At 39.7% G+C, this 25,218-nt stretch overlaps 1 protein-coding gene across 1 annotated transcript; it reads left to right on the forward strand.

The window, feature by feature from the left end:
- Window positions 1-5,999: 5,999 nt before the first annotated feature.
- LOC109374035 (tripartite motif-containing protein 43-like) lies at window positions 6,000-24,176 on the forward strand. The gene is made up of 10 exons (XM_019628298.1): window positions 6,000-6,094; window positions 9,284-9,461; window positions 13,294-13,405; window positions 16,788-16,821; window positions 18,683-19,094; window positions 19,570-19,665; window positions 20,917-21,147; window positions 21,910-21,932; window positions 22,456-22,553; window positions 23,683-24,176. The coding sequence occupies exons 1-10, from the start codon at window positions 6,000-6,002 to the stop codon at window positions 24,174-24,176; spliced, it is 1,773 nt and encodes a 590-aa protein (XP_019483843.1).
- Window positions 24,177-25,218: the final 1,042 nt, after the last annotated feature.

Here is a 25,218-nt window from a genome sequence, read left to right on the forward strand (position 1 = left end):
ACTTAACCAGGCTATGCTCACCCCTTTTCAAAACAGACACAAAAATGTGGCAAGAGTATTATCTGGGGAAATGTTTCTCAAGTGGGTTCCCCAGAAGCGCAGCATCAATATCACCTGGTGACTTGTTAGAAATGCAAAGCCTCAGGCCGATCCTAGAACCACTGAATCAGGAGCTAAGTAACCTGTGTGCAACAAGTCCTCCAGATGAACTGTGATCATGCTAAAGTTTCAGAACCACTTGTCTCAAGTGATCGATCTTGATAGCCGAAGAAAAGCAGAGTTGCTTTTACACAATGGGAAGAATCAACTCAAAGGCTCAGAGTTGCTGTAACCGGCCACAAGTTTAGCATTTCTACAATAAGTTAAAGACCATACTTCCTCTAGCTCTGTCATGGTTCTATCTCCACGGTCTCATCCTGTGAACAAAACTGAAAAGCTAAATACCAACCTCATATCTTGTTGACATGTTATATTGAGGAGAGGTAGAGTTTGCCACTCTAAAATATTTCCTTTTAGGATATTGGTTATTTTAAGCTAGTTACTTTTAGGAAAAGACTTAGAAAAAAACTTGACTTTCCCCCTAACTGCCTAAAAACAATTTAGATAGAGGACCTGCTCCAGGAAGGGAGATACCTTCATAGATAACTATAGTTTAATCTGAACTAAGTAGGCAGGAAGGAACCTAGTTAGGTCCGTTTGATCAAAGTCTTCTCTGTGTCCCATTGGTAAAGATGGCCCAGCAAACGTTTATTTACCAAATATTTGCTTCTCTATCTCCAAGTGACTTGTCTTCTTGCCCTTTGAAGTCCCAAACCACAAGTCCCACTTCTCCTTAACTTAAGATGGTATATAAGCCTCAACTGCCCAAGTGTCCACAGGTCTCATATTCTTACAGCATTCTCAAATATACATATTTACTAAATTTGGTTATTTCCTCCTATTAACCGGTTTCATTTTAATCTGATTACTAACCCAGCCAGAATAAGTTAGAAGGTGGGAGGAAAATTGGTTTTTTTGCGTTCCCCACAAAGGGTTTAGGTGAAAGTCAAAGGACTGGAAGAAAAATGAGACCCAAAGTTCTCCTGGAAGCCGGGAGCTCCCCAGAGTCACAGTTGCCAAAAACTTTTACATAACTTTTAGAATCAACTTCCATTTTTCACAGAAAAGAAAAAACCTGCTTGGTTTCTAGTTTTAATTCGAATCAGAATTAAATATTATCTGACACAAATTATTTAACAAATTAAACTATTAAAATATATTACCACAAATGTATTCACATATATTACGACAAATACCATAGTTCCTTGATGCAAATATCGACAACTGTTTTTAATAAAGGAAAATAGGCCTCGCTAGAGCTGCATCATAGTTAAAGAGTTGAGAACACAAAGTACACCCCGGTTGCCTTTCATAATAGCCTGTAATGGGAGAATATTTCCACAAGGTGGCAGTAGTGCATCAACTCAAGTCAAGAAACAAAAACAAAACAAGTTTTTACTTATTCTTGGTTAAAATAGGCCTTTCTGAACGGGTTCTAATGTGTAGAACTAAGCAGTTTGACTTTTTATACCTTTATTACTTATAGTCTTGAATGATTTTAGTGGTTTGAATTATTTTTCATTTTAATATGTTTAAAGGAAGTAGCGCTATGCATATTGACTAATTTGACATGTGAAGGTGTTTTATTCTATTTTCAGAACTATCCCCTCTAAAAAAATGTTAACCTTCCAATAATGATGAATGTTGTTTCTGTTTTGTTAAAAAAAAAGTAAAGGATGCACACAAATATACCCAAATGATTTTTTAAAGGGTACATAAGCAATTCAACAGAGTAAGGATAGCCTTTTCAACAAATGGCACTAAAACAATTAGATATCCATAGACACAAAAATGAGCTTTGACTAAATTCACAGCTAAAACAAAACATTAATTCAAATGGATCACAAAATTAAATGTAAAACTATAAAACTTTCATGAAAAATAATTATAGGATAAATATCCTTGGGACGTGCGGCTAGGCAAGTAATTTTTATGCCTCACCACCAAAGCACAACCCACCAAAAAAAAAAATCTATAAAATTGGATTTCATTAAAATTAAAAACTTTGTCCTGGGAAAGACCCCACAGGGGATGAAAAGATAAACTGCAGACTTGCAAAAATCACTTGCATGCCACATATTTGACAAAGGACTTGTATGTAGAATAGATAAAGGATTCTCAAAACTTATCAGTAAAAAACCAAGATACCCAATTAGAAAATAGGCAAAAGACATGAATAAACATTTTACTAAAAATGATATACGGTTACTAGATAAGTATAGGAAAATATATTCAATACAGCCATTAGAGAAATGCACATTTAACCATGATGAGATATCACTGCACATCTATTAGAATGGCTAAAATAAAAAATAGTGACAACCTCAAATGCTGACAAAGATGCAAAAGAACTGGATCACTCATGCATTGCTGGTGGGAATGTAAAATGAAACTCTGGAAGAGTGTATACAGTTTCTTACAAAACTAAATATGTGCTAAACATCTGACCCAGCAATTGGACTCCTGGGCATTTATCCCAGAGATATGAAATGGGCTTATGTTCATATAAAAACATATACATGAAGGGCTGGCCGAGTGGCACGATGGTTAAGAACTCACTTGGGATGCCAGAGGGCCCCGGTTCGGATCCCACATATGAGGGCCACTGACACTGCCCTCCACAGCTAAGATGCTGAACAACAGCTCGACCTGGAGCTGGGCTGCTGTGAGTCGCCCGCTACAGCATAGGCTGCAGCCCCTGTGGCAGTGGGTTGCCATGGGCTACCGTGTGTAGCCAGCAGCCAGCGTGAGTGGCCAGCAGCCACTGTGAGTGGCCGTCCAGAAGCCGGCGACTGATCTGCCTCGCCCGGGAAGAGCGCAATGATGGTGCCAACTTGGGCCAGTGAAGCAACGTCCTCCACAACTAGACTGAAGAACAAAAGGACAGCAACTTGTCTGTTCCCCTTCCCCCAATTCCTCAGCACTGTTCCCATCCTCCCAATTCCCCAATAAAAATCTTAAAAAAAAAAATTAAAAAAACCAAAAAAAACATATACATGAATGTGTATAGGTTGCATTCATAACATACCTAAACTGAAAACAACCCAAATGTCCTTCAGTGGGTAGATGACCAAACAAACCATGTTATAGCTATACCATGAAATACTATTCAGCAATAAAAGGGAACAAACTATAAATATGTGCAAAGCTTGGATGAATCCCAAGGGAATTATGCAGCGTTTTAAACATCAGTCTTAAAATCTTTCATACTATATTATCCCATTTATTAAAAATTCTTGAAATGCCAAAACTGTAGAGATTGAGATCAAATTAGTAGTTGCCAGGAGTTAGGGACAGGAAGAATGAGAGAGTTGTCTGTAGCTATAAAGGAAGAGGACAAGGGATCCTTGTGATGGAAGGTTCTGTATCCCGGCTGTGTTGCTGGTTCCATGAATCTACACACATCATAAAGGTACACGCACACACAACTAAGTACATGCAAAACTTGTGAAACCTGAATATGAATAAGGTCTGTGAATTGTATCAATGTCAATCTCTAAGTTGTGATAATGCACCATAGATATGTGAGATGCTACTGCTGGGGAGAGTGGGTGAAGGCCATGAGTAACCTCTCTGTATCATGGCTTACAACTGCATGTGAATTTCCAGTTACCTCAAAAATAAAAAATACATAAAAAACAGTAATGCCTGCTTCTAGTATATAAAATATTCAGAGAACATACAACTACAAATGGTTAAATTATTGAACTATTAACTCAGCCTTGATATTTCTTAATGCCTGTCCCCATTTTGCTTGAGGGTATCATGTCTATGTATAGTTGTATTTTTTTTATCATCATCAATATGTTCTTGGAAACTGAAATTTTAAGAGAAATGTATTGAAAAATCAATTTCATCATAGGCTAACTGATATAAACAAGAGTTAAGTTCCTACGGCATATTTCTGGTCACAAAAACATCACCAAACTTCTAAATAAAGCCCCAAAACACTTCTAATATTAAACATTGAAATAAATGTTAGTTGTACATGCATTTAAGAGAGGTTAATAAAAACAGGTAAGGTAGTGATTTTCCAACCCACTTATTCCAGTTCAGGGTCCCGGGTGGCCAAAGAGTCTCCCCACAGCTCAGGGTGCAAAGCAAGACCCAACCCTGGAAAGGCTGCCTTTCCATCGCAGTGCACACTCACACTCACACGCTCACTCAGGCTGGGAAAATGCAGACCCACCAGTTCACCTCACATGCTCATCTTTGGGACATGGGAGCACCCAGAGAAAACCCACTCAGACATGGGGAGAACGTGTCAACTCCACACAGACAGTGGCCCTGGCTGGGAATTATTTTTGTTCTCATTAACATTGTAATGAAACGAAGTGAACCAAAGGACATCATTTAAGAACCCACTGCATACTTTTCAAAATTTTCATATGGTCTCCCCCATGTTAGTTTATAATTCCCTTGTTCTTAACAGCTGCAGAGTATCTCAGTTTATGGTTAATGGGTGATAATAGGTTGATTTGTTTTTTTGGTCATTTATGTTGTTCTCATATTTTCTTTACTAAACATGTTGCAATACACAAAGAGAAATACAAGGAGACTGTCTTATCTCTGTTAAACAACTTAGAATTAAAATGACAGGTTCGAATCATATGCACTTTAAGCATGTTAGCAGCAGTAGCATAGTTTTAATATCTCTGAATCTGCCACAAAACCCAGCAGAGCAAGCAGGATAACAAGGCAGCATCTAGGACAAGACAGTGTGATGAGTTATCCCCCATGAACCCCACATCCAGCAAGTGAAGCCAAACCACAAAGACCCAAGGGAATCATCGACTGAACTGGAGGAAGTGAGGAAAGGCCACAGGAAAAGCTCTGAGGGCTGTGGAACTTGAAAACCCAGGTGCTCACAAGTACCTAGCCCCCAGTGCAGGGAGTCCTGCTTGGCACAGAGAGCTCAGTGGGCCAACCTGAGAGCAGCAGCTCCGGCCAGGAGAGACTTCCTAAGTCCCAACTCCTAAGGGAGAGGAGGATAGCAAAAGCAGATGGAGTAGTGGTCTGTGCTCCATGGACTCACCAAATTAACCACTTTCAGGACAAAGCCCTGTCCTGAGGAGAAACTTCAGGAAGTCAATTATAAGTTGAGTTGGACAAGGACACCAAGACCCGAGAAAAGAGAAGGTCCAGATGAAACATGCGGGAAGGGGAGGAGAGGGCAGACCTCAGCAAGTTCAAGCACAGAAAATTTCTTTACCTTCCCGTTCCAGAAATACCAGACGCCGTGAATGTGAAATAGGAAGTCTCAGTTCAATACACAGTCTTCTCACCCTTGTTACTAATCCAATCATTCTGCCTTCTTCTCAGACCTGTCACACGACAGACAGGCTGTTGCTCAAAGAATAGGATCTAAAATTTTCTTGGGAAAATAGGTGTTAAAAGAGCTGTCTCAAACGCCTACCTCTGGGTCGACATTGATTTGCAGCATCACCAGTGCCTGATTCCACTCAGCTTTTTATTGGGGGCTCTGCTGCCCTCCTCCAGTGTAAAGCTATTATTAACTCCACCTGTTCATACTCCACCATCCTGTCCTGCTGTCTTAGAGCCAATGCTTGGTGTCCCAGTCCAGGATAAACACGTTCCTTCTTCATCCCCTCTCATTTGCTCTCTCTCACCCTTCTATTCCATTGGCATATACATTTCTTATTGGTTTTTCTCAAGTAGAATGTAATTGTCAGGTGCACTGATAATGTAGAAGTGATAGAATTAAGAAAAATGGGAGAAAAGGAGGGAGAGAAGGCGTTCTGTAGAGTAAGCTTACTGACTGCCTCATCTCTCATGCCTGGGAGTCGAAGATTTTGCTTGTAGAAGTGTAGGCATATTTATTACTGCCAAAGGGAACACTTAATGCTAATATTATATCAAATTGGAGGATGAAGGAGAACATGGGTGAAGAAGAAAGAGAATACAAGCTAACATTTTATTTGGGAGACAATGACTACTGTCTAAAGAAAGAAAAGACTTCAGGAAACTACGTCAGGTAGCCACCAAAAAAACAAAAATCCAACTTTCCTAAATATGTTAACACGAAAACAAAAGCAACAAATACAAACAAGATCGTGAAAGGCAAATATGTGCATGTCACTCATATAAAATACTACAACCAAAATAAAACCTAACAAAATTCTCATATTAATACAAGTGAATGCACTGAACTCTCTTATTAAAAGAAAAATAGATATTGCCCAATTAAATCACAACATTCAATTCTGTGCTGAATGTAAGATACATAATATTTTAGAAAGGTGAAAAATAAAAGGGTGGGCAATAAATACACTAAAAGGATGTCTTCTTATGCGTATGGAGTAAACAGAGCAATGGATAAGCACATGACACATTTTCCTATGTTTTTACTTACACAGCTGGAAGTGTTTACACCACTAGTGTGAGTTTATTTGAACACGTCAAGAAGACAATTTTATATAATTAGAAATAGAAATGGTAATAGTGAGTGAAAGGAGAAAGTATTAGCATCTGCACTGAGGGCTGAGAGGAAAGAGCCAATGTTCGGTACTTAGTGGTGATATTAGCATAAAGCAAGCAAGCTGTTTCCAATAAAAATGCTCTTGCCCTTCTACTGAAATCATGTGTGATCCTGGGAAAGTCGTGTTGGCGTCTCACCAATCTGTCATCAGCTGTGCTATTGCTGTAACCACATTATAGAGCATCAGGCTTAGGTTTAGCTGTTGTATCCTTAATGGTCATATTTTGTTCTTTAGAGATGCTGTGATACTGCAATTATATTTTGGACAATTTGTCTGGTTCCAGATTATGGGTGAGGCATACATCTTGATCCATATGGGATGACCCTTTGGTTCAGGTCCAGGGGCTGGGTTAATTTGCAGTTCCTGCAGCATTCTGGTCAGGTAGAGAAACAGGTTCCTTTTTATTTCCCTGGGCTGTAAGCTGGGTTAGGTTTACAGAGAGAAAACCTGAAAAAGTTATGATTTTTTTTAGATCTAACTTACTTTGTGGCTCTTTTACAAAAATAGAATTACTACTGCACAGCTGTATTAAATACAATGATTTTACAATGATTTTTCCCCCTCTTTCCCCTAAGGAGAGGAGACCCACAGATACATGAGGAGCTTTCTTCATCTAGTAATGTTTTAAGGGCCACAGGTTCTCCTAGTAATGTTTAGGGCACCTCCCCAAGTTGTTGATTAGGGTGGGTAAATGTAAGATGGAATCGGGCTTATGAGACCAGATGATAGCATTATGTTACTTGAGAAACACAACATACTGTATACCTACAGGAACTGTTCTCAGTATCAGTGTTTCAAGCATTGTAAGGCTGACTCTACACCAAGACAATAATTATGCAATTTTTATAAAATTTGGAACAAAAATAGCTAAAATGTGTGTGTGTGTTGCTTTAATTTTTTTTATTTGTTATACTAATTTACTTATTAGGCATTAAATAGAAACAACAGAATATAATGAAATGGTGGGCCGGCCGAGTGGCTCGTTGGTTAAGGGTTGGCTTGGGAACACCAGCTCTGAGCAGCAGGGCCACCAGTTCGGATACTACATGAGGGCCAGTGACACTGCCCTCTACAGCGAAGATGGTGAACAACAGCTCAACCTGGAGCTGGGCTGCCATGGGTCGCCGGTGATGGTGTGGGCTGCAGTCCCCTGCTGCAGTGGGTTGCCATAGGCTACCGTGTGTAGCCGGCAACCAGCGTGAGCGGCCAGCAGCTGCAGTGAGCGGCTGTCCAGAAGCCAGCGACTGATCTGCCTTGCCTGGGAAGAGCGCAATGATGGTGCCAGCTTGGGCCAGTGAAGCAACATCCTCCACAACTAGACTGAAGAACAAAAGGATAGCAATTTGTCTGTTCCCCTTCCCCCGATTCCCCCCCAAAAAAAAAATCTAAAAAAAAAGTTACTAAAAAAATGAATAGGGATGCAGAACTAAGGGTAATAAGAGGACTCTCTGAAATAGACTAGTTTAGAAATCAGAACCCAGTTGTTTGACCAATTGTAAACTATGAAAATAGTCCCTATAAATGACTCTGACTGGACTCTGATGTCTACTTGCAATTCTGATCTTTTCACATTTCCCTTTAATTCAGCAGTGCTGGTAAAGAAAAGCAAGTCAATTCCTTAGAATTGTCAAAATAAAGTCTGTAGCTGATTATTTGTATTTTAGTTTAAAATAAATCTACTTTTTTGTATTTAAAAAAATAGAGAAATATTTACTTAAATTTTTAGCCTCTATTTTCCTGTCAGGAATATGGACTATAATGTTTACAGGATATACCAGTTACTATTGTGAAAACATATATACACATTTAAAAATAAATGTCAATTCAGAGTTTGTGTAGCACTAGGCAGAAGTTAATTCAATCCTCAAGAAAAAAGAAAAGGCCCAACTTCTTTCATCATTTCTTTTCTAGTGAATCTAGATTGCTTCAATTTGTGTTTTGTTTATTATTTATTTTAAAGAAAAGAACTGGGCTTCCATGATTCTCTCTCTGAAGTCATTTTATAGAACCTTTCAAGCCATCTTCCTCTCATATTTATTGGCTAAAATAGATTTATGGGCTAAATCTCCCACTCCTGCATTCATTAACAAGTTATTGAAAAGAGGAATGGGGACAATTCTGATTGATTCAGAACAATTAGGACCAGGACCCTAATTTCATATCCACATCCAAGAAATTGATATTTGCACAAATTTGTATTTTGTTAGGGAGTAAGAACTGGGTGTGGAAAGAGTTGTGAACCATCTAGTCAGAATGTTTACTGTGAAGCCTCAGGACTCTTCTTGTGCCTCAGTTTTTCATATTTTATAGAATAGTTTTTCCTGCTTTAGTAAGTATCGCTGAGAGAAAAAAGTATAGATAACATGGATATCACTACCCTCGCATAACTCTTCAGAAGCTCTCACCAACCCAGGCCCAGAAATGACCTGTTGCTAATTCTTCCTCAGAAACATGGACTCCGGCACCTTGCATGTCTTCCAGAGGGAATTCACCTGCTCCATCTGCATGAACTACTTCATAGATTCCATCACCATAGACTGTGGGCAAAGCTTTTGCAGGCCCTGTTTCTACCTCAGCTGGCAGGACACCTCCGTTCTTGTTCACTGTTCTGAATGCAAGGGAACAACACTGCAGAGAGACTTTAAAACAAATATTTGTGTGAAGAAACTGGTTTCCCTTTCTAGAAAAGGCAGTCTCCAGCAATTCCTGAGCTCTGAGGAACATATGTGTGGTTTACACAAGGAGGCAAAGCAGGTCTTCTGTGAAGTCGACAGAAGCCTGCTCTGCATGCTCTGCTCTAGCTCCCAGGAGCACGAGGCTCACAGACACTGCTCCATTGAAGAGGCTGCTGAGGAATCCCAGGTAAGTGATATTCCTGAAGACCCACTCTTTAAAGGATGTATGAAATTGCTGTGGATCTGTTTCCTTGGAGATTGGTACTCCCTCCAGGTGTCTCTTTCAGAATCTCTGTCCTGGGCTTTGGCCTGAAGCCTCCCAGATGTGACAAATATATGATGTAAATAAGGCAACCTTAAGACCTCATCATTTTCAGTAGAACTGATTTATCTCTTGTTCTGGGCCCCCTCCCTATATTACGTCTAAATTTTACATTTTCCTCTTCACTGGCACTCTGACTCATGGTTCTTTCGCAGGAGAAGCTCCTGAGGAAAATGTGCTTTTTATGGGATAAGTCTTGTGAAAATGATAGAAACCCAAATGTGGAAACTATCACAACCAGATCTTGGGAGGTTAGTATTGCACCTTTTCAACCTTAAGCATGAACTTTCAGTGGACATATGAGTGACTTTTAAAATAGGAACTCAATCTGAAATGTAATGTTTTTTGGGATTCAATAGGAAAGGTGTGATCACCAGGGAAAGGGTGTTTACCCTATATATGATAGTAGGGTTCTTAGTCAGGATTTCTAACTGCACTGCAGATAGCACCCAAAGCATGTTGGTTTATTCCCAGGGTAAAAAATACTTATTCTACACCAACAACCACAAGAAACTGGGCCATTTCACAGAGGAACATTGTGGTGGGATGGGTAACTACTGGCCATAGGAGACATTTGGCAGCCACTGAAAATTCAGGTGAAGCATCTGAGGCAGTGTAAGTATTCAGGTGAATGCTGATAGACAAGTAATATTGAAAGACAGATGAAAACTTTCAGAAAGAGAGAGCAGTGTCTCAAATCTAGGGAAACCCTGAAATTAAGTAACCCAAGTAATTAATTCTGAATAACATATAATATATGATGAAAAAAGTGATGAGGCTTTGTGACTTAAGGCATACATATAAACATGCCAAATAAAAATAGTATCTAAATAGAAGGAGATGCTTAAGTACTTTAGGGGAATTTAAAAAGTGGTTTTCTCATTCTGGATTGTTATCTTGAAGGTGTGCTATCTACCATGAATTCACTCAACAAATATTTCATGACCACCTAGTCTGTCAAAATATTGACCTGGAAAATGGAGCAGGAAACAAGATAGAAGGTATCCTTGCCCTAATAAAGCTTACAGTCTAAATCAGAGGGGCAAACGGTCAACATGTAAATAAGTAAAATTTGTGATGTGTTAGAACGTGTTAAGCTCTTTGGAGAATAACAAAGCAGTAAGGAACAAAAGAGTACAGGAGCTTAGGGACTGGAGATGAGGGTTTGAGTTTTAAACAGGGTGGATAATCGGAGAAAGCTGCACTGAAAAACTCACATTGCAAAAAAGACCTGAAGAGGAAGGCAACCATAAGGGTATGTATAGGAGGAGAACTCTAGGTGGAAAAAGCGGCACGTATTGCAGGTGGGTATATTTGGGGCAGTTAAGAAGCCACAAAGATCTCTGTGTGTGTGATGGGGGAGAGATCAGAGTGAGTAAGAAGAATAAAAGAAAATAAGGTCAAAAAGATAATGAGTTCAAATCATAAATGAAACCTTATTAGATCAGGATTTAGCTGGATGAAATGCAAGGGAATGAGGATGTCAGCCTTAGGTCATGGCATACGAGGTCAGACAATTAAGTTTGCAAACTGTAACAATGTTGCTAACTTTTTTTGATATCAAAGGGATTATTCATTATGAATTTGTACCAACTGGACAAACAGTTAACCAAGTTTACTGTTTGAAAGTGCTGTAAAGGCTGCATGAAAAAGTTAGACAACCTGAATGTTTCGCCAATAATTCATGGCTCTTGCATCACAACAATGTACCAGCTCACACAAAACTGACTGTGAGGGAGCTTTTAGCCAGTAAATAAGTAACTGTATTGGAACACCCTCCCTACTCACCTGATCTGGCCCCCAATGACTTCTTTCTTTTCCAGAAGATAAAGGAAATATTGAAAGGAAGACATTTTGATGACATTCAGGACATCAAGGGTAAGGCAACAACAGCTCTGATGACCATTCCAGAAAAAGAGTCCCAAAATTGCTTTGAAGGGTGGACTAGATGCTGGCATCGGTGCATAGCTTCCCAAGGGGAGTACTTTGAAGGTGACCATAGTGATATTCAGCAATGAGGTATGTAGCTCTTTTTCTAGGATGAGTTCACAAACTTAATTGTCCAACCTTGTATATGGATTTTCATTCAGTATCCAGAGAAGTGCTTGAATAAACGACAAATCTTCATATCCCTTCCAAAATGATGATGTGATTATTTAGAAACAAGAAAGGTTCTGATTCTGATTTTTGATAAGTGAAGAGAGTTTAGGGTTGGCCATTTTGCTAAGAAAAGTAAACTCATAGAAATGACCTTAGATTTGACGCTAAGCATTTGAATTTCAAAGAATGTTCAATGTCTCTGGTTAAGGATTTGTTTGTTCCGCAGACATACTGGTCACCTCTGCACTCAATTAGAGATGAGAAACAAAATTGTCCTTGTTGTTGTAACCTCATGGTTCCCAGTGAAGTAACTTTTTGAAAGAACACTTTTTCCTCAGAACTTTAAATCCCCTTATTGACATATGTGCCTACATGTTGTTTGTTTTTGTTTTTGTTTTTCAGTGAATATTACTTTGCATCATGAAAGAACTAATAGGCATGTCTTCCTGTACGCAACTGTTCTCAACCTGTGGGTCACGACCCCTTTGGAGGTCGAAGGACCCTTTCTCAGGGGTTGCCTAAGACCATCGGAAAACAAAAAGATACTTACATTATGATTCATAACAGTAGCAAAATTACAGTTATAGAGTAGCAACAAAAATAATTGTATGGTTGGGGGTCACCACAACATGAGGAACTGTATTAAGGGGTCGCGGCATTAGGAAGGTTGCGAATATCTGGATTAAGGAGTTGGGAGAAAGCAAAGTGGGGAAATCTTTGGGATTGGATAAAAGTACATTGGGAGAGACAGATACTCCTCCCACCCAGGTGGGTGCAGGATAGCTAGCAGTTGTTCTTTACAGCACATAGAGATGTTAATCAGGAGATAAGCATAATAATGAGGAATTTTGCATTTTTCAGCTTTTGTCTGGAAAAAGGATTAAAGATATTATTTTAGGTACCAAAAGACAACAGGACCACTGAAAAGGCACAGATTAATGAGAAAGCTGAAGATGTGACTTCCCACCATAGCCCACTTAGTTAGGAATTTTTATGCTCATATCATCCTCTGTGGTTATTTTCAGTCTCCTGAGCTTTTCAGGTTTAACATGTGGCCCCTTTTCTGTCCACACCAATATAGCTCTGTAATAACTGGAGATATTTTGTTCTTCAGGCTTTTATGTTTCTCAATTTATAATGAACATAACCATTTGTGCTTGTATAAAAACATTGAATAAACAGTAAAACACTAAAAGGTCTCAATTTTCTCACTCACTGGTGGTGTCTAATTCGTTTTTTGGTCAACTGTTTATGTCAAAGTAATAATCTATGGTATTTTCATTAGATTTCAAAAAGAGGTAATTTTACTGTGCAAAAATTAAATAATAAAAGTAATGATTGAATCTGTGCCGATCAGTATCATTTTTTAACTGAAAGTTGATGTTTATACTATCTGTAAACACCAGACTTAGCAGTCAAAGCTCTCCCTAGTGACAGACAGCTTTTCAGTAACTTGAGACCTCTTTTAGTAATCTTGCAGGTCTCTGGCTAGGGCATGAAACCCTGATCTAACAATCAGCAGCCGATGACAACGCTGAGGAAATGGGGCTACAGACCCAGGTTGATTCCTGCTGAATTTGTTATGGTTCATTTGCAGCCAGGAACCAGAGCCCAAACCAACCCCCCAAGGACAGGAATTGGAGGTACCCAGTTGTTTGCTCCTGGTTCCTCCTTCTTGCAGCACCCAGCAAAGGAACCTGAGCTTCAATGTACAATAAAGCTGCTCTGTGTAGGGAGTAGGGGGTACACTGAGAACAATCTGACTGATATTTCACCACCCCCTGAGACTCCTACCATCCCATTCCCCCTCCACCTTCCCCTAACCACCACCAGGGGCTTTGGTCTTTTTTATTTTTTAATTGCAGTTGACATACAATATTATATTAGTTTCAGGTGTACACCATAGTGATTAAACATTTATATGACTTAAAAGTGATCACCCTGATAAATTTAGTACCCATTTGACACCATACATAATTATTACAATACCATTGGCTATATTCCCTATGCTGTACTTTACTTCTGCATGATGATTTTGTAACTACCAATTGTACTTCTTATTTGGCCCTTTTTTGAAACCTGCTGCCAGCGTTTCCTATGCCACCCAGGGATCCGTCCTCCACTATTGCTAGCGTGGCTGTGTTGTCCTGCCTGCTGAGCTTTTCTGGTCACTCTAATAACACCCTCCATAGTCTGTATTTTAGAAGGACACTGTTTCCAAATTTGAGGTTGGAGCATATACAAGGCAGATGCCTCACAGGTGGTACTGCCCTGACTCCTGGTCTTGGGGAGCTGCAGGAGCCTTCTACCCCCACCCCCTTTCCTGGGTCTGAGCAGTGTCTATCCCACCACACGTCTCATTCACTGGATGGTTTAGGAAGCCTGCTCAGAGTCCCCCAGCCAGCCAGCCAGAGCAGGACCATCCCAATCTGTACCTGTATCAGGATAGTCCAGTGGTAACTTCAAAGTCTCATATCCACAATTCCTTTAACCGAGCAACATCATGTCTAACAATCTTTCCAATAGAATTTCTCACAAACGAGGATATATACAAAAGGATGGATGTATTTTGTAGCATTTTAAGTAGCTGAATAAATAAATAAATAAATGGGAAATAACTTACGTTCTGAAATATGTGGTAACATTTAATAAAGTCTACTACATATTATTAACCCAATATGTGACAATATTCTGTAATCACTGGTCTATTACATATTTTGCATGTTTTTAACAAATGGATTTCATTAATATTCTAAAACAAAGGCTTCCGCATGATAAAAATTACTGCAAGACAATTCACAGTACTGACTGATATCAATTAAAAATAAAATTCACTGATGTCAGTCAAGTTCACAGTAAGTGATCGTAGAGGCTAAAATGTCAATTTCTACCAATATAATCATAAATGTTTACTATAATAATCAACCCTTTGGGCTAGAGAAGGTATAGCGAGGGTATTCACTCTGTAGATGGTCCTGCATGGTAAATCTAGAATGGAATAAGGTGTTGTTTTTTTTTTACCATTTTTTTAAAAAGGTTTTATTGGGGAATTGGGGGAGGGAACAGCACTGGGGAATCAGGGAAGAGGAACAGACAAGTTGCTGTCCTTCTGTTCTTCAGTTTAGTTGTGGAGGACATCGCTTCACTGGCCCATGTTGGTATTGTGATCTTTGTGCTCTTCCCAGCTGAGGCAGATTGGTCATTGGCCGTTGGACAGCTGCTCACGGTGGCTCACGCTGGCTGCCAGCCACTCACAGTAGCTCACGGCAGTCCCACTGCAGCCCCATTGCAGCCTATGCCATCGCTGGCGACTCACAGCAGCCCAGATCCAGGTGGAGCTGTTGTTCACCATCTTAGCTGTAGAGGGTGCAGCATTACTGGCCCATGTGAGATCCGAACCAGTGTCCCTGCTGCTCAGAGCTCACGCTCCCAAGCCAAGTCTTAACCAGCGAGCCACTTGGCTGGCCCCACATGATGGTTTTTTGACTGCCAATGTGGCTGGGCAGAACTACCAGGACTGATATGAGGTGGCAGCCATTTTGTAGCATACATACACCTTCTCCCACTTATTCAATGTACTTTAAGTGCTACTATGAAGGGATTTTGCAGATGTAAGTGAAGTTCCTTACCTTTATTTTAAACTATAGAACTCAAACTAGCTTATCTTCATAGCTGTTGCCTGAGGGGTAGGCTTCTAATTAAACAAACACATAAGAGGGGTCCTCTATAATCCTCTCCAGGGACTCCAGGGTGGGGGAGTGTTAGGCAATGTAAAGCTCCATCGAATATGTCCCTGAAAAAAAATATTCACACAGGTTCTGGGCCCCAGTTTTGTGACAGCCACCATTTTGTAAAATACAGAATACCAAAGTCATAAAATGAAATCACTTTAACGTCATTACTCCTAGAAATGTTTTATGAATATTTGGGAAAAAGACATATTATTGTATTAATTATCCTGTGGTTCCATACTTGACTGAGAAAAAGATGGTGCTAGAAAAATTGGTTAAGAATTGGAAAATGAAGTTCTTGGAGTACTTTTCACAATACATGGGCCAAATGAGCATGGTAGTGCTTTTGGAATTCAAGATCCTTTTCAAAGAACATGATTGTAAACACAAGCATCATCCAGTTGAAATAGATATTCAGTGTACATATATTTTGAAAGCTATAAAGGCCAGGTCATGATTCCCATTCTTTCCAAAGCCTCTGAGTTCCCAAGCTGAGTGTTTGGTGGGAAAGGGAAAGGGAAGTATCCCGATTTAAGTATCAAGTTGTGACAGAGTGGGGATATGAGTTACTCTTTAAAAAAATGTTTTTTTCTAATCTTTTATTGTTGTATCTGTATTGTTTCAATGACAGTTATAAATTGACTTGGGGAGTGGGGGTCTCTGAGCTAGAGCCATTCTCTACTGTCCCCCCAGAGATGGGTTGGGGAGCTCCGGGCAAAGAATATCCTGGCCTGCTGTTGCTGGAATGTTTTGGGGGCCTTGATCTAGACTGTGAAGGGCAGGAGGAATCTCTGTTCAAGAGTGATGTCTTAAGTATTCTTACATTAAAACACAAAAATATACCAATAAATAAAATAAAGCGCTTCCTACATGACAGAGCATAATTAAACTAACTACAGCTTAAATATTTCCATGTGTTCAGACATTTTTTAAAATTGCCAACTGGTGAAATAATTCTTTGTACTTTTCTGTAAGTTAAAATAAAAGTTCTTGATTTTGAAAAATTTAGATATAAAGGGGGCATGTGAGGGGTTAGTCACTAACCCTTGATTGGATTATGTTTGTGGAGGTTTATTTAGCATGATTAGCAAAATTGTCACGTTAATCCTTTCTTCTGTTTGAAGAAACCTAATCATCCATTATTAACACGTATCTGAAGACCTCTGAAATGTAATCACTTGGGAGAAATGGGTGTGGTCTTTAGAGACTAAATATAAGGAGATTCAGGGAGCCAAACTCATTCTTCTCCAGAACACTGTGTTTGGAACTCACCTGGCTGGGGAGAATTTTGAAAGTTACCTCTGCCGCCCTTGGAAGGCTTGATCCCTGAGCTGATTTCTTTGTGTTATTACTTCTACAGCAAGCATTGGAGAGACCATGGATATGCTCCCTAGGTGAGTACACAATTGAACAAAAAGGAGCTCCTGTAACTTTCCTAAAGGAAAACAAAAACATTTCCTAATTTTTTTAATTCTATTTTTTTTAAAGATTTTATTTTTATTTTTATTGGGGAGTTGAGGGGTTGGGAACAGTGCTGGGGAATTGGTGGAAGGAGAACAGACAAGTTGCTGTCTTTTTGTTCTTCAGTCTAGTTGTGGAGGACGTTGCTTCACTGGCCCAAGTTGGCACCATCATTGTGCTCTTCCCGGGCGAGGCAGATCAGTTGCCGGCTTCTGTATGGCCATGCACGGTGGCTGCTGGCCACTCACGCTGGCTGCTGGCTACGCACAGTAGCCCATGGCAACCCACTGCAGCAGGGGCTGCAGCCTACGCCGTCGCAGGCAACTCAAGGCAGCCCAGCTCCAGGTTGAGCTGTTGTTCAGCATCTTAGCTGTGGAGGGCAGTGTCACTGGTCCTCATATGTGAGATCCGAACTGGGGCCCTCTGGCGTCCCAAGCCAGTTCTCAACCAACGCGCCACTCGGCCGGCCCAACATTTCCTAATTTTAATTTATCCGCAAACTGAGGTTGTTTTGTGAAATGACATTGTTTGCCAAATTAGTAAAAATGGTTTCATCCCTGTTTTGTTTTGGCATCTAGTGTGTATGTGTGTTGGAATTAATATCATGATTAATTTTAGTTTTCTTATGCACTCCTTAGCGGTCCCTATGTATTATAAGGACTCAGAAAGTGGTCAGATGTCTTCTAATTTTGAACTTGGTGTAGACCCTAAAATTTTTTTAGGAATATTTCATGCTATATGTAATACACATTATAGTCTACTCTTAACTCAGTGCATGCCTATATACACAGGACAGATGACATTCCTAATATATAACTAGATAAGCATTCAGTGATTTGGGAAATTATTGTTTGAAAAGGAAGTAAATGTTGTTTCTTAAAAGAACATTAGGTTTTTTAACTTAAATTTTAAAGAAGCTATGAAATGATTGGGCAGCTAGAAAAGAGACACTTGTGGCCATACAGAAATATTGTAAATTTGAGGAACATCTGTATTTAGCTTGTGTAGAAAAAATAACCTTTATTTTTTAGCAAAATAAATTTTAAAACCCATAATGTTTTTTCTGTACTGATTAGGCACATTACATCTTATGAAAATGTGGAAGGGTTCCTGATAATCATTTTAAAGAACTGGAAGAGATAGCCACTTTCTTTAATTTTGGTTTCAATGATTAGAGTGGTATAGATAATAAAGAGAGGAGGGCAAATTCAACACATTGGTAAAGTTGTGTACACAGATTCTGTTTAAAATTTGAAACAATTTGAGAATGTTTAGTTTCCTCTTTATTAACTCTTCATGTATTCATACAGTGTTTTGTAAAAAAGATGTTTTGGAATGTAGATTCTGATTGAGGTGAAAAATAACATTAAAAAATGCCTGACAATTACATGAAATTAAGAAAATAAAAGCTTAGTCAAATATCCTATGTTACATCAATGATTGACATTGAGCATTATGATTAACTTTTAGAACTTTCAAGACCCATCACATGGAACTATACGTTGGGTCAAACTCCTGAAACTCAATCTATTTGGAGAAATTAAGATCCCAACAAAAGTGGGGTTCTTATTTATGCTGGAGACAACAGGGCAAGAAGTGGATAGTGTTGGTTCTAAAGCCAAGAAAGTTCTCTACAGAGATTGAGAGCTCTTCTAGGTCTTGTTTTTTTATTAATGTCATGGGCAATATCAAGCTTGTTCTACTCCAGATACAATGTTATTGAGTCACAAGTGAGTCAAATTTTGCTTAGTATATCCAGGGCAGAGGAATAAACTCCTGATTTTCTTTCCTCAGAAAAGTGGACTCTAACATCTTACAAGCCTTTCATGAAGAACTCACCTGTCTTATCTGCATGAATTACCTGATAGACCCAGTCACCATGGGGTGTGGGCACAGCTTCTGTTTGTCGTGTCTCTGTGTTTCCTGGGAGAAAGCAGAGAGCACTAATTGCCCTCTGTGCAGGGAACCAGCACAGCAGACAAACTTCAAAACCAATATTCTCCTGAAAAATCTGGTGTCCATTGCCAGAAAAGCCAGTCTCCGGGAATTCCTGAGCTCTGAGGAATATATGTGTGGTTTACACAAGGAGGCAAAGCAGGTCTTCTGTGAAGTCGACAGTAGCCTGCTCTGCATGCTCTGCTCTAGCTCTCAGGAGCACGAGGCTCACAGACACTGCTCCATTGAAGAGGCTGCTGAGGAATCCCGGGTAAGTGATACCTCTGAGAGCACTTTGAAAGCTGGGGAAGAGTACAGCAAAGGGATGATAAGGATATGAGGATCATGATGATTAAATCCTCTTTACCTAATGCCAGTTACAATGATCAAGCTGTGAAGAAAATCAGATTTTCCATGATGTGCATGTTTACTAACACTGGACAAAGAAGTAGGGTAAAATACATTGGAATTAGAATATATAAGCATTAGTAGCTCAAAAGTCTATGCAAGGTGTTGCAGTATCTAGAAAAGTAAAATCAGAATTTTGCTGAATATCCCTAACCAAATGAGTATATTTGTGGTTCTAAAGTCTTAATCTCCAACAATTGATTATAAGCGAGGGCCAATAGGTTCACGTGATGACCCTTCCTACTCTCCCTATAGGATTTTTATGTAGAATCCATCAGTTGGGGTCTGAAACCTAAATCTATTTGCTTCTCTGAAACTAAAATGTAGTTATTTTCCAGGAGAAGCTGTCAAACCAAATGGCATCATTATGGGAGAAGATCCAAGAAATCCAAAGAAATCTCAATAAAGATGGCAGGATATCTGACCATTGGATGGTAAGTATGAGACTGCATTTCCTTCTGAATCAGGTTGACACTGACATGCTAGAAACTTATTCCTTAATAATTTGAGCTGAAAGCATCATGTTATAAAGTTTTGTGAGAGGGTTAAACAAGAAACTTTTCTGTTTTCAACTTATGGTAGAATGACTCTTAGGATTTTTAGACTCTGATGTATCAGTCACTTTGAAAAAGAACCATCAGAAATATGTACCTGTCTCAGAAGGAGGCACATAGAGTGCTTTGGATAATTCAATAACCACTATTCAGAGTCTCAGGCAAAATTTCTTAGTTGTAAAACCAATCCCAGTACTGAAGGACAAGTAAATGTTAAAAATACACGGTATTTCAGGCCGACATTTCTGTATGTCATACATTCTAGAAACTACAGAGCATGTCACTGAGAACTGCAGGTATTTCAGCCTGACTAAGACAGTGAGCCCAGGGGGATAAAAAGGAACTGTGACCAGTAATTTAAGATCTATTCCTATGATGGTGAGAACTGATATTGCAGGAGCTAGAGAATGATATTGGTTCAAGAAAGAAAAATGTAACATGTTAAAAAAGAAAATGAGAAAACTGAGTAAAGGAAAGGATTGGGATTGGAGAGTAGGACAGTGAGCCTATAACTATTGGGAGGGAATGTGCAATGGAATGAGGATTAAAATCCTTCAAAACAAGGAGCCTGTGGCCTTAGATGGAGAATGGAAGCCCATTCCATACAGAAACGGGGGTAGAAAAGGACTGGGAGGATGGACATCAGTTTGAGGGCAGCTGGTGAGAATTTCAGGAAGACTTTTTCTGATGGTTTCTAATTCTGAGAATAAATTGCAACATTGCTGCTAAGAGGGACAGGTCAGGCTGTGGAGTAGGGAGATTGGACACTAGAGAAGAATTCACTAACCCAGATCAGAATATTGCATATAATGTTTGCATGTAGGCTTTCAGACTTGAAAGGATGAGCGTGAAAGAAATTATCAATGAGAAGCTTTACTGCAGTTGTTTTAGGAAATCATGAAGCGGGTGGAAGTGGTTTGAGGGAAGAGTGGTATTGGTTGTTGGTATACTTAACAATGGAATATAGATGAAGGAAAGGAATGAGTTTGTGGTTTCTGATAAGTAGGAGGACCTGAATTTAAAATACATGTAGCTTATTGTTAGACAACATGAGTCAGCAAACTAGATGCTGTTTGAGTGAAGGAGCATAAGTTGGCCTAAGTATGAATCCAGAAAATCATCTCCTTGCAGAGTTACGTGTATCAACATGAACATATCACCAGGGTTGCTTATCAGGCACTGCGTGAGGTTCTCCATCAGGAAGAGAAACAACATTTAAAGAGTCTTGAAGAGGAAGGCCCAGAGATGTTTAAACACCTCGAGGAACGTCGAGACGAAATGATTGAGAAGAAGATAAGCCTAAGAGCAATGTATGAGGAGCTCATGGACATATGCCATAAACCAGATGTAGAGCTGCTCCAGGTAGGAAGTGAGCACATGTCTAGATATATTTTATGTTATCAGAAGCCTACGCCTTAGGCTTCTATTATTTGGTACCAAAGATATATGTCTTCATCTCTTGCGTCTGTGGTGGGGGGAGGGTCTCTCCCAGTTGGAAATAAGCTGCAACTTCTGACCTAGCCATGAACAAGCAAGCTTGATGGAACTGCAATCATGGAGAGTCCCTGGGGAATATTTCTCTACTCAAAATCTCCTTTTGTCGCTTCCTTCACTAAACACTAAAAAGAAACAATCTATTCATAGACATTCAATTTTGGTCCACCATTGGGAAGGAAACGTGGAGACATTTGGTAAAAGCTCCAATATGTTTCTTCCTATTGTTGGATTGTCCTTGGTTTCATTTGTCCTGAATTTGGGGCATATTACCCTTTGGGGACAAGCCTTAGGTTGGACAAAATCTGCAGAGAGCTGAGGGTGGCCGCAATGTAAATTCACAGCCTTGTCCTCTCTGCTCACCCTCAGGGTTCTGTGTTCATCAAGAATTTATTGGGTTGCCGGAAAAGTCATGACATATTTTTCTATGTTTTTTGTTGCAAAAATGTGTCATGACTTTCCCAACAACCCAATAGATTCTGATAATATATTGTGCCAAGATTATCTTTAGGGAGTAAAAGGAAAATGAATTTACAAGACAGCTTGGTTGTAGTAATTATTACTTTTCTGAAGGTTGGCAGAATACAATATTTTTGATGAATTCTAAGCTTCTCTTTTCTTTCTTGACAGGAATTAGGGGACAAACTGACAAGGTGAGTTTCGCCTTCAACACTAACTGGGGCTTGTGAGGGCTGTGAGAGAGATCGAGATACTTCCAACAAAGTGCAGACATAATTCCTCAGGTTGTATCCAATTATTTTTGTGTGCACATGTTGTGCATGTTTTACTGATTATGATCTCCTGTCCGCTTGATCACAAGTTCGCCTTTTTCCTTTCTGTGGTGGAGGAAGGTATGTGTTGTTGGGCTCAATTAGCAGTTTCTAGACCAGTCATTTGATTTTAGATTTCAGAATCAATAAGAACTGGAAGTGCTAAGACTAGGTTGTCCGAGGCATTAGGTGAGAGAGGCAAGTACCTCTGAGAAATGGGGGTGGAAGCAGGCCAAGAAGAAAAGTGAGAGAGCTTCCCTAAGAATGGCACAGTTCTATCACATGATTGGGCAGGAAAGGATGTAGATGAAGAGCGTTCAGTTAAATGTTGAGTACTTTCCTTAAACAATGTGTGGTTGAGAAGCCTTGGGTACTAGAGAGGTTAATTGCATCTTCCTCCTTGTAGGAGTGAGCGGGTGCAGCTGCACATGCCGCAGCCTCTGCAGCCGCAACTCCCTGCACGACCCATCACTGGACTGGTGGACAGGCTCAACCGCTTCCGAGGTGAGTGTCGCCCCGCTGGTGGGAACACCTGGCTGGGCCCTTCCAGAATGACTTTTATGGGGGATCTTTTCCTCTTCTTAATCTTCATCGTGTAGGGGAGAGCAGTCTGCAAAGAGGCATGGTCCTACTTAGTCACAGAGTCACTATAAAGGGAAAAGATAAAGTGAAAGCTGGTGTCACAATATGTGGGACTCAGGCTTTATCAATTACTTATAGATTAGAAAGGTTACTTATAAAATAAAATCTAAAACATGCTTCAGAAAAGACATGCTTCAACCATGGCAGTATTATGACATGAAAGGTCAGTTGCTCAGTGAGCCATAGAAAACTGGATATTCAAAATATTCCATTTTCAACTAAAGGCCGTAAGCTAGATATTTTTCAAAAGTTTTGCTTTAAAGTTTCTGAGTAAAAGAATGTATAATGTATTTTTGAAATGATATAATCAGGAAAAAAGAACAAAAAATTAGTGCAGAAATCAAGAATTGATGAGCAACACTGAAGTAAGTTTGTGGTGGCTGAGGCCATATACACAGTTCCATGGTAAACCTAAACCCGAAGGGTGAGTTTAGCAGAAAGGGGAAATCTAGTCTTCAGGTGGAGCCCGCTATCAAAGGCCGACAACGCTTAGTAGGAAACCACTTGTAAGAAGGCATCTTCAGGTTTTCTTCTTCAGGGTCAATTTGTTTACTTAACTGGAATACTGTCATATCCTGGTAAATATATCCCCATTTATTTGTTCTAAGATGTAATTTTTCCCCCTGAGAAGGGGTGGTGGAGGTAAATTATATTGCTATGGATTTGGAGGCACTGCACAGGTGTCCAGCTTTTCAGGTTTCAAAAAAACCAGCAGCCACATGTAGACATGACCTCCCTCTCCTTTGAGTTTTTAGGAACGTTTTTTTCCCATTGTAATTAATTCTTTCTTTCTTCAAAAGATATGCTGGCAATTCCAATATTTTCCAGTCAGAGCTGTCCTTCTAAACTTGGATTATTTATTTATTTATTTATTTATTTATTTATTTATTTATTTATTTATTTTTAGTGAAACACTAAGGAGAAATGCTTCCCTCATAGGTAATTTTATTTTTAACACTGATTTTGATAGAATATTCTTTTGTCTCCACAGTGGAAATTTCCTTCACTAATGAAATTACCAATCACAATATCAGGCTGTTTGACGATATGAGAAGTCTGAGGTTTATGCGTGACAGTCTATGTGCGTCTTTGGATCCTGGACCATCTAACTATTATGCCTCATGGGGAGACCAGGTCTTCACCTCTGGCAAACATTATTGGGAGCTGCACGTGGACGACTCTTGGGACTGGGCTGTAGGGGTCTGTAAGGAGTCCTGTGTAAGGAAGAATGGCACTCTGATTGGGTCTCAGGACACACTCCTTCTTTTATGTGTGAAGGAGGATAATGGTTACACTCTGTGGACCACTGCCCCAATGACTCGTCAGTTCATAGAGAAACCTCTGGGCAGGGTTGGTGTGTTTCTTGATGCTGACAGGGGAAGTTTGAGTTTTGTGGATGTTGCGAAGCGTTCCCTTATTTGGGCATACCCCCATGGCATATTCAACTTCCCTGTCAGGCCTTTCATTGACACTGGCCACACATGAGAAGGGTTAAGTCAGGAAACTATTATCTGAGGAAGCCCTTCTCAGTTGAAGCAAACCAATAATACTTCATTTCCTTTTAAGCTATTTATACTTTCATGTAACCTCATTGTTTGGTTATTAAATATAAAGTTACTGTGAAATGAAAAGTTTTGTTTGTTTTAGCTTCTTTACATTGAAGTCAATTCTTTTGCACATTATCTAGAGTATATGCTGAGATGCTCACCTCTCTTCTGAGCTTGATGGAGTTATAAACATGAGTGTGGGATTCTAACTTAATGGTCTCAGGCAGGAACCCAGAGTGCCCATCATAGACAGACCTGTCCATGTTAGTTGGAAAAAGCTCTTTTATGGGTGAAAAGATCAAATAGGAGATTTCAGTGGCAGATGTTATGGTTTTATGACATTGTAAAAATTAAGAGGTAGCACATTAATTAGTACCTGGATGGACAGCAAGACCACAGGAACCAAAGAGAAAGCCTCATTTAGACTCTTTTGATGTATGGATACCTGCTTTTTGACTGAACAGTCATGGCAAATGGGTTTAGAAAGACAGACTTCCCAGTTAATATGCTGTGATATTTTCACAAAACTTATTTTCAAGTATATTCAATATAAACGATGAATTTATCATTTTAAAAGATATGACTATGGGAGAATATTTTTTTGTGACTATGCTAAAAAAGGATTTCTTTTTTTTTTATTTAAAGATTTTTATTGGGGAATTGGGGGATGGGAACAGCGCTGGGGAATTGGGGGAAGGGGAACAGACAAGTTGCTGTCCTTTAGTTCTGGAGGATGTCGCTTCACTGGCCCAAGTTGGCAACATCATTGCGCTCTTCCCAGGTGAGGCAGATCAGTTGCCGGCTTCTGGATGACCACTCACGGTGGCTGTTGGCTACACACAGTAGCCCATGGCAACCCACTTCAGCAGTGGCTGCAGCCTACGCTGTCGCCGACGACTCACGGCAACCCAGCTCCAGGTTGAGCTGTTGTTCAGCATCTTAGCTGTAGAGGGCAGTGTCACTGGCCCTCATATGTGGGA

The sequence above is a fragment of the Hipposideros armiger genome, unplaced genomic scaffold, assembly GCF_001890085.2.
Source record: "Hipposideros armiger isolate ML-2016 unplaced genomic scaffold, ASM189008v1 scaffold_780, whole genome shotgun sequence".
In the NCBI taxonomy this organism is placed as follows: Eukaryota; Metazoa; Chordata; class Mammalia; order Chiroptera; family Hipposideridae; genus Hipposideros; species Hipposideros armiger.